Source organism: Crocuta crocuta, unplaced genomic scaffold, assembly GCF_008692635.1.
Source record: "Crocuta crocuta isolate KB4526 unplaced genomic scaffold, BGI_CrCroc_1.0 scaffold225, whole genome shotgun sequence".
Taxonomy (NCBI): Eukaryota; Metazoa; Chordata; class Mammalia; order Carnivora; family Hyaenidae; genus Crocuta; species Crocuta crocuta.
Window position 1 is genome coordinate 1376005 of NW_027530408.1, and position 12653 is coordinate 1388657.

Genomic DNA, 12653 nt, shown 5'->3' on the forward strand with positions numbered 1-12653 from the left:
CCGCACCCTTTCCCGGCCGCGACCGCTGGGGAAGTAGGACATCCTGTTCAGAGCCCGGGACGTGGGAGACGCCTTGGGAGAAGGCGGCGGGAGATGCGGGGAGACATTTGGGCGGGCAGGGGTGAGTGGCGTAGGGTGTGAGGCCCCGGACAGGTGGCTCACTCGCTGTGTCCCGCGCAGCCCGGCCTCCGCCTGGAGCTCCAGTTCCCCGAATGCACTTTACCAGGGTTCCTCCCGGCCCCTGAGCCCCCACAGAATGGCGGATGGAACAAGCCCCTTCCTAGGTCGCAGGGACTTTGTCTACCCTACCTCGGCCCGAGGTAAGGACCAGCTCTTCTTCTCACCCAAGACGCCCGCACCACGCGCCAGTTATGCTGGCGCCCCGGGGGGCGGGGTGGGGGCGGGGAGGCAGGAAGTTCTTAGAGCCGCCTGCTTCCCCGGGTCCCTGTCCTGGGGTTGCGGGAGCGGAACGCCATCCCAACCCCGCCCCCCAGACGTGGCGTTCCCAAGCTGAGGGAGCGCTTCTCCACAGACCCTAGTGCTTCTGAACGAGCGGGCAGCCCAGCCAGGAAGGAAGAGAAGAAGGTAAGGAAGGGTGGGAGCACAGGGTCGGGGTGCAGGGGGGGTCTGGGGTGCGACCCGGTGATAGCTGTTTCAGACCGGCCGCCCGCTTGACTGAGGTGACTCCCTCTGTCCTCTCCCCCTGCCCAGAGGAAGGCTGCCAGACTCAAGTTTGACTTCCAGGCACAGTCCCCCAAGTAAGTGCCCTTCTGTCTCCTCCCCCGCCCAGGACGTCTCTGCACCCTATGGGAGGAGGGGAGGACAGGGCTGCGTGGCCTCCCCAGAGGGTGGAGGAGACTCTCCGTGCACTAGACAAGGTCCAAAGGGAAGGATTGGGAGGGCCTCGCCTTGCTGGATGTCCTTACTCTGGCCTGCAGGGAGCTGACTCTGAAGAAGGGTGACATTGTCTACATCCACAAGGAGGTAGACAAGAACTGGCTGGAGGGGGAGCACCATGGCAGGCTGGGCATCTTCCCTGCTAATTACGTGGAGGTAAGCAGGAGAGCAAGCAGGAGCGCGGCCGGGAGGGTGGGAGGGTTGCAGAGAGTGAGCCTGCAGACCCACGGGTCCCTCCACAGCCCTTCTATGGAGCTGACTGCTTCCCGCACGTCGTACAGGCTTCCTAGTAGGTAAAACTGTGAACTCCAGGGGCAGGGGCCAGGTCAGTCTCATTCGTGCCCTTGGCCCCCACAAGGCTGCACCCAGTGCTTTGCCTGTACTCAGGACGTGTTTCTTAAATGAGGACTAAAGGTAGAACCCAGCCCGTGGAGGAGAACCAAATGGCCCCATTCCTGCACGAGAGGCCACCAGCCCAGACTTTCACCATGCAGCATCCATCTCTCTCAAGCACGCAGCGTGTGACAGTTTCCTAATCACATCACATAGACTTGCATCACTTTCTTCATCTATCTTACCTTCCTTGTTCTTCTCATTAACCTGAGAATAGATCAGTCATCTCCATTTGACAGACGTCCTTGTAAGGTTCAGAGACAAGTGGTTAAGTACAGGATCCAGAGGTGCCTGACTGGCTCAGTCGGTAGAGCATGTGACATGTTATCTTGAGGTTGTCAGTTCGAGTCTCACATTGCGGGGTAGAGTTTCCCTAACAAAATATATAAAACCTTATTTTCCTTAAGCATTTAATGATATAAATTTCCCTGTAAGCACTGCTTTAACTATGCCCCACAGGTTTTCATATTTTGTTGTTGTTTTTCTTTTCATTCAACTCAAACTATTTTCTCATTTCCTTTGTGACTTCCTCTTTGACCCATGGATTGGGTNGACTTAGCCTGCAGACCCACGGGTCCCTCCACAGCCCTTCTATGGAGCTGACTGCTTCCCGCACGTCGTACAGGCTTCCTAGTAGGTAAAACTGTGAACTCCAGGGGCAGGGGCCAGGTCAGTCTTATTCGTGCCCTTGGCCCCCACAAGGCTGCACCCAGTGCTTTGCCTGTACTCAGGACGTGTTTCTTAAATGAGGACTAAAGGTAGAACCCAGCCCGTGGAGGAGAACCAAATGGCCCCATTCCTGCACGAGAGGCCACCAGCCCAGACTTTCACCATGCAGCATCCATCTCTCTCAAGCACGCAGCGTGTGACAGTTTCCTAATCACATCACATAGACTTGCATCACTTTCTTCATCTATCTTACCTTCCTTCTTCTTCTCATTAACCTGAGAATAGATCAGTCATCTCCATTTGACAGACGTCCTTGTAAGGTTCAGAGACAAGTGGTTAAGTACAGGATCCAGAGGTGCCTGGCTGGCTCAGTCGGTAGAGCATGTGACATGTTATCTTGAGGTTGTGAGTTCGAGTCTCACATTGCGGGGTAGAGTTTCCCTAACAAAATATATAAAACCTTATTTTCCTTAAGCATTTAATGATATAAATTTCCCTGTAAGCACTGCTTTAACTATGCCCCACAGGTTTTCATATTTTGTTGTTGTTTTTCTTTTCATTCAACTCAAACTATTTTCTCATTTCCTTTGTGACTTCCTCTTTGACCCATGGATTGGGTTATTGTTTAATTCAGGCTCTTGATTTGATAAGTATCAGTAGGCCTCCCTTACTTTCAGAACAGTCTCTCTGATTCTGAAACTCCATAAAGTATACACAGTATTCCATGTTATTAGTCATTTACATCTTAGTATGAAATAGTTTATTGGCTTCTTGGTATTTTTATGAGTAGGGTGAATCAAAGGGAACATTGGGATTCTGGGCACCTGGGAGGGTAGAAGGGAGAAGAAGAGGAATACTTGGTTCTCAGCAGTGGTGTTAGATCCTCACATTTAGACCAGGTTACAAGACGTTCACTGCCTTTTGGAACTCTTCATTTACTTCTGTGCTCCAATTTAAACTGTCACTTAGGACTGGCTTCCATCTTTGTTCTGCCACTGCCTACTCCACATACCATTAGGGGAAATTCTTCCTCCAGTAGCCTTCTGGGATTAACCACCCCTTGGCTGTGCCCACTCTGGCTACCCTCAGACTTGAGTCTGGTGTCTGTATCGTCGCTGGCTTCTGGGGCACATCGCCCATACCATCTTCTCTTTGTTCCCTCACCCTCCTGGGAATTTCAGGTCTGTGCCTAGTTGATGTCTAGGCTGAGTCTCATGACCTTTCTTCCGGTAGGTTCTGCCTGCAGATGAGATCCCTAAGCCCATCAAGCCCCCCACCTACCAGGTGCTGGAGTATGGAGAAGCAGTGGCCCAGTACACTTTCAAGGGGGATCTGGAGGTGGAGCTGTCCTTCCGCAAGGTGCGGCCAGGCAGGAAGGGGGGCGGGGGAACAGGGGCTGGTGAAGACATGGGTAAATATGTGCAGTAAAAAACATGTTTTTAAGGAGTTGAGTGTACACATCTTCACCCGGTATTTAAAATTTTTTCTAATCTCTTTGCATATGTTTCCTTTAATGTAGCCCAGTTTTTCAAAACTTTGAAACTTCTAGAGTAGTTGTGCTTTTTTCTGTTGTAGGTTGGTAGGCTGTGCGGATCATCATCAGCATTTTTAGAAGAACGGAATAGAAATGTTGTAGTGCCTTGCATGTAGAAAGGGTATTTTATCAAACTTTTAGGCACTTACCTATGTACCCATGTGCGTGTGTGCGTACTGGGTTGTTATTAGAAAGTTATTTTTTACTGTAGATCATAATCGAGGAAGTTTGAGAAAGTCCTAGAAAGCAGGGAGCTGGCCTCACTTTGGTTGATTTTAGGGGCAGAGACCATGAATGCCCCTAGTGAAGTCCTCCAGAAGTGCTGGCCCCTGGGAGAGAGGGGGGAGGAGGTGGCTGGGTGAAGAGAGGTGGGGGGCAGGAGACGGCTGGGGACCATCCTCCCCAGGGCGGCCCTACCTAACGTCAGTCAGCATGTGGGCTTGAGGATGCACTGGCTGTCCCCGGGAGTTTGTTATTGAGTTTATTGCTTCTTATGAGCCTGCCACTGACCTCCCATGCTCCTCACAGCAACATGATTGTTATCTCCACTTAACCAGTGAGGAAACCAGGCTCCGAGAGGCAAAGTAACTTGTCCAAGGCCACACAACTTGAAATTGGCAGAGCCACTGGGCTCCCTGGTGACTGGAACTCTGGGGAGAGGGCGCCATGGAGGCAGAGGGGTACATTTCACGTAGGCTCCCCAAAGAGGCAGGACTCAATCCACGCCCAGTGCGGCTTGCTGTGGGAAGAGCCTGGGCAGCCTGGGCTTGACTCCTGACTTCACCATCCTTTAGTTATGTGATTGCATAACCTGCTGACCTGCTCTGAACTTGATCCCTCCGTGCAGGGCATTAGGTTTAAATGAGACAGCCCTCATGGGCACCGCCAGGGGCAGGTACCCAGGAGGGCATTACAGACGCTGATGCCTTTCTGCACCCCCAGGGGGAGCGCATCTGCCTGATCCGCAAGGTGAACGAGAACTGGTATGAGGGGCGCATCTCCGGCACAGGGCGCCAGGGCATCTTCCCTGCCAGCTATGTGCAGGTGTGCCGTGATCCCCGGGTCCGGATCTGCGACGATGGCCCCCAGCTCCCTGCATCTCCACGCCTGACCACCGCCCGTCTGGCCCGGCACTCCAGCTCCCCACTAACGCCACACAGCCCAGTCGATCCTGACTGTGGGAGCCGGACATCCCCGCGCCGCACTGGCTTCTCCTTCCCCACCCAGGAGCCCAGAGCCCAGAACCAGGTGAGGTGTCCTGCCTCAGCTTAGAGAGCCAGTCCCTGCTCCCCACACAATTTCCTCCATTCCTTTGATGGAATCCTTTGGATTCCTTCCTACTCTGCCCCAGGACAGGTCAGTGGGATAGCTGGGCAGAACCTTGCACTGCAGAGCCGCCCTGGCCTCATGGGCCTCAGATCTCTCAAGTTGGTTCTGACTTTTGAGCTGCAGCCCAGGGGGCCCTGGGGCAGCCAGCCAGCCTTAGGTGTGACCCCCAAAGCCAGCCCAGACCTCCTGACCCAATAGACTCCACTCTTGTGATTTGCCTATATCAGTGTCTGGGACAGGGTCATGGGGGGGTCAGAGGTCTGCTATTCACTTGTTGTGTGACCTGAGGCAGATGACATACCCTCTCTGGAATTAGGTTCTCTCCACTGTGGAATGGGGATAATAATTCCCCCTGGAGAGGGTCCTCGGGTGGGTTTGAACTAAAAGTTTATAGTAGCTGATGGGTAAAAGATACCATTGGTCATCATGCTGACAAGCCCACAAACAAGTGCACTCACTCCGGCGCTCACGCATTCACTCAGCGAACTGATGTGAGCCCGGGGCGCCTCCCGTGCTTTGTGCTGACATTTAGAATCGGCCACCTACCCTAGCTGGAGTCAGCTTCCTGGCCCCTGTGAAGTGCGATGCTCAGACAGGCTTCTCTGCCGTGGGGGTATGGAGGAGGAGCCGGGGGCAGCAGTAAAGTGGTAGGGCCCCTGCACTTCCCCTTCCTCATGCTTGTGTGTGCCTGCCTTTCCAGGGTCTCGGCACCCCTGGGCCAGCTCTGTCCCATCCTGGAGGCTCCAGTCGTTCCCTGGACCTGGGGACCTCCCCCAACACCACTCAGATACACTGGACCCCGTGAGTACAATCTAGGGGTGCTTGGTCAGAGGTGGAGTGTTGCTTGACAGGCAGTGCTAAGCACAGTGATGCCCCTCCCCCCCACCCCATAGCTTGCCCTTTCTTCACTAAGATGGATTTGGTAAACTCCTGCCTTGGGCACTGATGGATGATTTGCTGGGGGACCACTTGTCTGTGCTGGTCTGGACTTGTCCCTGTCAGCTGTATGGCCTTAAAGGAAGCCTCCCATACTCTGCCCTTTGGCCTCCATCTCCTCACTGTGTTTCCAGCCCTGAGGTCTGCATGTATGTGTAAAGTGTGGGAACTGTTAGAACAGACCTGAAGGTGCTCAGAGCTCAGAGGAGGAGGGGCTGGGGTGGGGAGGGCTTGGAACGCAGGAAGCAGGCCTGGGGAAGGATGCACTGAAGCCAGACAGAGTTGCCATTCTAGGAGCTGGGCCAAGGGCCAGTGGGATCATCTGGAAAATTCAGAGGACACGGCAACGCTTGGGTTAGACTCTCCGGGCCTGATCTGAGGCAGGGGCCAGGCTCTAGCAGTTGCCATGGTGCTGTCTGTCGCCCACAGGTATCGGGCGATGTACCAGTACCGGCCCCAGAATGAAGATGAGCTGGAGCTGCGGGAGGGGGATCGGGTGGACGTCATGCAGCAGTGTGATGATGGCTGGTTTGTGGGTATGTGGGCCTGGTGGGTGGGCTGGGGGGCAGGCTGGAAGGGTGTTTCTGGGTCCCAGGGGGATGGGCTGAGGGGCAGACCGGAAGGGGGGTATCTTTGAGTCCCTGGCAGGATAGCTGGGGAATATCTCAGGGTCCTGGGGGGTTAACCTGGGGGACAGGTCAGAGGAGGTATCTTGGGGTCCCTGGGGAGATTTGGTGGGCTGTGGCTGCCTGCCAGTGTCTATTCAGGAAAGATCTGCAGTCCAACTGATGAGCCCAGGGCCATTGATGAAGCCAGTATGGACTCAAGGTAGCAGCATTCCTGACCCTCACAGCCCTGGTCCTTCCCACCACACACCTGTCTCTAATGGAAAGGACCAAGTCTCACACCCATGTATACGCACCCGCACCCTCAGTTAGCAGCTGGCTCCCCTGCCCACAAGAGGGAGTAGAGAAAGATCCTGGTCCTTAGGGCTGTTCCTAGGGCAGCTCAGGCAAAGGGCTAACGCAGGAAGCCTCAAGTAGGCCTTGGCCTGGTCCAAGGTGACCAACTCAGCAGGCTTCACACAGCCTGTTTCCTCAGAGTGGGCAGGGCCATGTAGGCCTCAGCTTCAGAGGAAGGGGCCGTCCCCAGCGAGTGGTGAGCAGCTGAGCCCCTCCTGCAGCAGGCTGCAGAGCCTAAAGGGTGGCAAGGCTGCTTGGGCAAGGGTGGCCCCAGGGGCAGTCTCTTGACCTGGAAACCCACCGTTTCTCATCTGAATCCTAGCACCTCACTGCTGACCAAGTTTCTGACACATGAGCGATTACAGAGCACTAACGTGTTCATGGTGCTTGTCTCGGAGGGGTGGGCTTGGGGGCACATTGTCATTTTACTCTGTATACTTTTGATTGATTTACTTATTTAGTTAGTTTATTTGTTTATTTTGAGACAGACAGAGAGTGAAGGAGACGGGCAGAGAGAGTGGGAGAGAGAGAAGCCCAAGCAGGCTCCACACTGACAGCACAGAGCCCGATGCTCCAACTCACAAACTGTGAGATCATGACCTGAGCTGATATCAAGAGTGAGATGCTCAACTGACTGAGCCATCCTGGTGCCCCTGCTTTTGAATTTTTTTTTTTTTACTACTAATAAAGTTTTGCAAATAGAGACAAGAAGAAAAAGCACGACTTTTGTGGTATAAGCCACAAGTACTTTTAGAGGGAAGACTTAGAAAGTTCAATGTCTTAGTAACACTACCACAGTTCAAGTGCTCAGTAGCTACATGTGACTAGTGGTTATCATTTTGGACAGGGAGGGATTCCTGGAGGAAGTGGGGGAGCTAGGCCTTGAAGGACAAGGGAAGAATTAGGGGAGGCATCCCAGGTCGGGGAACAGTCTCGGCAAGGCCTGGGGACAGGGTGAGCATAGGCTGCTCTTAAGGGAGTCAGTCAGGATACCAGCCTGACAGGAAGAAGGTTCAGGACTTTACTTTCATTATATATTCCTACGTCTTCTAGCATTCCTCCTTTTCCACCCCAGATCGTGGGTTTCTTTGGGGTTGTAGCAGACCCAAGTCCTGGATTTTATTCCCATCTCTATGCCTAAGTACTTTTGGGGAATTCACTTGGCCTTCTCTTTAGGCCTTGCCTGCCTGTTACATCTCTAAGTTGAAGGTGAAGGATGTCTGGGTGGCTCAGTTGGTTAAGTGTCTAACTTTTGATGTTGACTCAGGTCATGATGGTGGTGAGATGGAGGCCTGCATCAGGCTTTGCACTGGGTGTGAAGCCTGATTGGGATTCTGTCTCTCCCAAAATAAGTAAACATTTTTAAAAAATAAATTGAAGGTGGTGGGGCACATGGGTGGCTCAGTCAGTTAAGCATCCGACTTCGGCTCAGGTCATGATCTCAAGGTTTGTGAGTTTGAGTCCCATGTCGGGCTCTGTGCTGACAGCTCAGAGCCTGGCGCCTGCTTTGGATTCTGTGTCTCCCTCTCTCTCTGCCCCTCCCCTGCTCACTCTCTGTCTCTCTCAAAAATAAATACATATTAAAAAAGTTGTTTTTAGGGGCACCTTGGTGGCTCAGTCAGCTAAGTATCTGACTTTGGCTCAGGTCATGATCTCATGGTCTGTGGGTTTGAGCCCCATGTCAGGCTCTGTGCTGACAGCTCAGAGCCTGGAGCCTGCTTCGGATTCTATGTTTCCCTCTCTCTCTGTTCTTCCCATGTTTGCACTCTGACTCTCTCTCAAAAAATAAACATTAAGAAAATTAAAAAGAAATTTTCTCTAAAAATAAATTGAAGGTGAGAGCAGTGAGTTTCCTCCAGATTTAAGGTCTGCTAAATCTCATATTTAAGCTCTGAATTCATCCTCCTGCTTCCTTACTTTCCTGAGGAAGTTTGGGTAATTCGATGCTGTGTGCAAAGTTATACACTACAGAGTACTCAAATTCAGTGTCATTGAATTTAGGAAGTGTAGTTTTGCCGAGATGCCCACTAGGGGGCAGAAATGAGGAAAGCAAATCCTTCATCCCTGGGACAGGGACTCCACCTGCAGCTCCCGGCACTGCCAGTAGGGAGGAGGTCCCGCACCCCTACGTTCCTAGTAAATAAAGAAGTCTAGGGGGAAATGCCTTTTCTCTTTTTCTCTTTCAGGTGTCTCCCGGAGGACCCAGAAATTTGGGACATTCCCTGGAAATTATGTAGCTCCGGTGTGAGTGGTCTCCGTGGCAACTCAGAGGCGAGCCAGGATGGGGTGGGGAGCAGTGGCACTTACAGGAGGGAGAGAGGACCCCCACCCCCATCCTCCTTCCCCAGGACCTGAGCTGCTGGCATCCGCAGACAACCCCAGCAGCCATTCTTTGGAGCCCCCTCGAAGCCCCCTGGACTGCTTCCCACCCACAACTCACAAACATTCCTCCAACAGCCTTTTTATTTCCTCCCCTACCCCACTCCCCAAATATAGAGGTCTGCTTTGAAGTGGAGACTGTTTCCAGGCCTTATTGAGACCAGACCCCAGAGCCCCCCCACCCCACCCTGCTCTGGCNTCTAACAGGGACCAGCTCCCGGCTTCACCCCCATGGGGTTCCTCTAACAAGGACCAGCTTCCTAACCTAACAGAGACCAAAGGCCGCCTCTGCCTGGAGGACAGTCCTCCTCTTTCAGCCTGGCTTGCCTGCCGCCCCCTTTGCCTTCCTGCTTCCAGCGGGGCTTGGGAGTGAGGTGGGAGAGGGACCCAGCACCTCCTCAGTGCCCAAGGCCTGGTGAGAGGTCTTGCCCGAAGGCACCCTCTTCCCAAAGGCCGCCAAGCCCTGGGCCTGGGCTGTGCGTGCCATCCTGCGGCTGCAGTGCCCAGGAATGGCTGGGCCTCCGACGACTGGCCGACTCCAAGTGTTTTCCTGGAGAACTGATGTGTGCTGTCCGCCTGCCTCCCCAGCTCCTCCAGCCCCCAAGTCCCCCCTGGAAGAGGATGTAAAATAAATCTGGATACCAGGGACCTTGCCAGTCCTTTTCCTTCTGGGCGGGAGAGGGCTCCTCTGCTTGGGGTTGTGGGAATTCTTTCTGCAGTCGGCTGTGCTGGGAACCAGGTGGGATGCTGAGTGTGTGTGTGCAAGGGGAGGCTGGAAAAGCACCATCATTATCTCTAAAGATCTCAGCCCCCAGGCCTCAGGCAGAATGGGGCAGCCCCCAGGATCAGATGGAGGTCTGACGAGCAGACCAGCGCTGAGAGAGAACTCACGTCACAGGGCCCAGGGCGAGGCCTGAGTGTGGGGAGAAACCAGAGATGGGAGCTGAATGTGGCCTTGTGTGCAGGCTGTTTTGATTCCAGAGTGGCCATGGGGTTGCTGGGCTAGATGACATTTCTAGCTGTTCTCCTCCTAATGTTTTCCTTCTGTGTGCTTCATTTCCACACCAAAGCTCTCACATGTTTGTTTACTTTCTTTGAGCTCGGGTTTTTGAGCAATCGATTGTGGGAAGCTGGGAGTGGTGGGGCACAGCTTAGCCAGAGCAGTTGTTCTCGCCCAAGGTTTCAGAGTCCTGGGGCCCGGTGGATCCTGCAGGGCGACAGCAGTGGCACAGTCTGGGCCTGGCTGCTCTGCCAAGAAAGGGAAGTCCAGCCCTTGGCAGCTGCTGGGAGTTGAGCAGGGCATGTGGTGCTACACGTGTATGCTCTGACATAAGCGTCTCGGTGACAAGTATATGATTCCATTTTATGGGACAAGAGATTGAGGCTGAGAAATTAAGTTGTCTGGGCCACATCATTATAAAATGTGAAGTCAGATCCAATGATTCTTGCCACCTCTCTGTACAAAGTGTACCAATGCCCAGACAGCCCTTGTCCTAGAGGAGAAAGGTTATGCACAAAGTCAAGGACTTCCCCGGGGCCCGCCCCAGGTCAGGCCTCCTTTATATACTTCCTGGCAATCCTGTCTTCCAGGCCTGTGGGTGGGAAGAGGTGGTGGTGCCTCGGCTCTGTCAGGACATGGGTGGGGGACACCTGTGAATGACAGGGCCATAGCCTGGGAGTGGCCTGGGCCCCAATGCTGGTTAAACAGCAGCTGGAAGAACAAGACCTACATACACACCATCTGTTCTGTCCACCCCAGTCCTCACCACGATCTGCTTCTAAGTTGGCAGGTCCAGACCCTCTCGTGGAAATGACTCTTCTCCAGGAACCCACTGGCCTGGTCCTCATCCCCTGCCCCAGCTTCTCCACATTCCCTGATGCCCTCATCAAAGACATCAGAGTTGTGACTTCCTTTCCCTGGGGCAGAAACCAAATCCACACCCTCTGATGGATCCCTGAAACCTCCGCAGCAGGCCAACCCTACGCCCTTGGGCTGCCTGCCATGACAGCCCTGCCTGTACAATGACCACTTCTGTGCCTTGACCTGGGGTGAGGCAGGAGGTGAAGGGAGGATCACAGGCCTGAGGGGTGAGGGGGACCTGCGGAGTCAGAGTCAGAGAGAGCTGTAGGCCACTGGGGATGCTCATGCCATTAGAGAGGTGAGCTGCATGACTTGCCCAGGGCCACCGAGTTGCTTAGAGCAGGACAGTACTCCCGTCTGTTCCACAGGATCCTGTCCCTGGGTCAGACAACTCTTTGTCATGAGTTTTGTGAATGCACGGCCCACAGAGCAGAAATCCTGTAGATTAACCTGTAGATGTTTCTAGAGACTAGGGCAAAGTCAGGAGCACAAAGAGGTACAAAACAGGCCCTGACACAAATTGGAGGTGAAGGAAGGGAAATTAACCCATTCAGTCACTTCAAACAATATTCACTTAATATTTACGGAATACCTACTGTGTGCCAGGCACTGTGCTAGGCTCTGGGAATGGAGCAGTGAACCAGTCCCCCCACCCTGCCCTAAGAGGAACCTGCAAGCCAGCAGCTTTATATGAGGGGACAGTCTACACAGCACGAGGCTATGCATTGTGCTCTTTTTACCTGTGGGGAACCTGAGGACATCACCCCAAGCCCCACAATAAGAGGCAGATCTGGCATTTGAGGCTAGGTCTGTATGCCCCCACGGCTGTGCTTGCCTGTCCTGCAGCTGCCTGCTCCCTGAAGGGCTTCCAGTCTAGCTGGGGAGGTAGAGCAGACATGCCAGGCAAAGTGATCATTCCAGGAGGCCCTGGACTGATTGGTAGGAGAGCGCTTACAGGCATTGAGAACAAAGGCTGTGGGAGGGAGGGCTAGAGTTTCTGGGTCTGTGAGTGTAGGGGAGGATGGGACACAGGGCATAGGTTGGTGAGAAGGGTGGTGAGGGCACTCCTTGCAGAGGGAACTTGGAGGGAATGACTCACACCTGAGGCAGGCAAGTTACAGCTGTGCCCACAGGTGTGCTTCCCTGCAAACAGACCAGCCTGACAGAGAGAGTGCAGACTGGAGGCCAATGGGAGATGCCAGAGCCAGCTCTGGTGGGCCCTGAGGTCTCCCGGGTGAGGGCTGCCAGGTATGGCTCTGGGGAACCATTTGCCAGTTGGTACTGAGCTGGTTCCTGGGGCCTTTCTTTGGCTGTCCTCTCCGGATCCCTAGAGCCTGGGTTCCAGGCGGTTGTCAGAGGGCTAGCGAAGGCCAGTGGTGACTGTTGGGGCTGGCCCACCCCAGGCAGGGCAGCAGAGAGGGTGAGGGGAGGGCAGCTACAAATGGAAAGAGCATCAGCCCAGGAGAGTGCCCAGCGCGCGCCAGCCGGGAGTCTCTCCATCTCTCTGGCCTGGAACGTCTCCCTGAGCGGAGCGGGCTTGCGGGGCATCTCAAGCAGGGAAACTCTTGGCAGCCCGAAAACCCCAGCAGTCCGCGGTCACCGACTGGCGAGCCCGCCAGCCGTTGGGGAACGGAGTTCAGGAGGTCGGAGCGGCGGCCCCGGCTGGGGATCCGTGGGTGTCGGGGATGCATCT

The 12653-nt window shown here is 54.3% G+C and overlaps 1 protein-coding gene across 1 annotated transcript in view; it reads left to right on the forward strand.

Annotated features, from left to right (window-relative positions):
• Window positions 1–9235, forward strand: part of SORBS3 (sorbin and SH3 domain containing 3) — a 25514-nt gene extending 16279 nt beyond the window's left edge. Inside the window, exons 13-21 of the mRNA XM_077766610.1 lie at window positions 181–320; window positions 533–585; window positions 712–758; window positions 939–1053; window positions 3193–3318; window positions 4436–4741; window positions 5523–5623; window positions 6188–6294; window positions 8907–9235. Coding sequence (XP_077622736.1) covers window positions 181–320; window positions 533–585; window positions 712–758; window positions 939–1053; window positions 3193–3318; window positions 4436–4741; window positions 5523–5623; window positions 6188–6294; window positions 8907–8968 — 1057 coding nt within the window. The 3' untranslated portion in view covers window positions 8969–9235. The remainder of the gene's footprint in view (window positions 1–180; window positions 321–532; window positions 586–711; window positions 759–938; window positions 1054–3192; window positions 3319–4435; window positions 4742–5522; window positions 5624–6187; window positions 6295–8906) is intronic.
• The last annotated feature ends 3418 nt before the right edge of the window (window positions 9236–12653 follow it).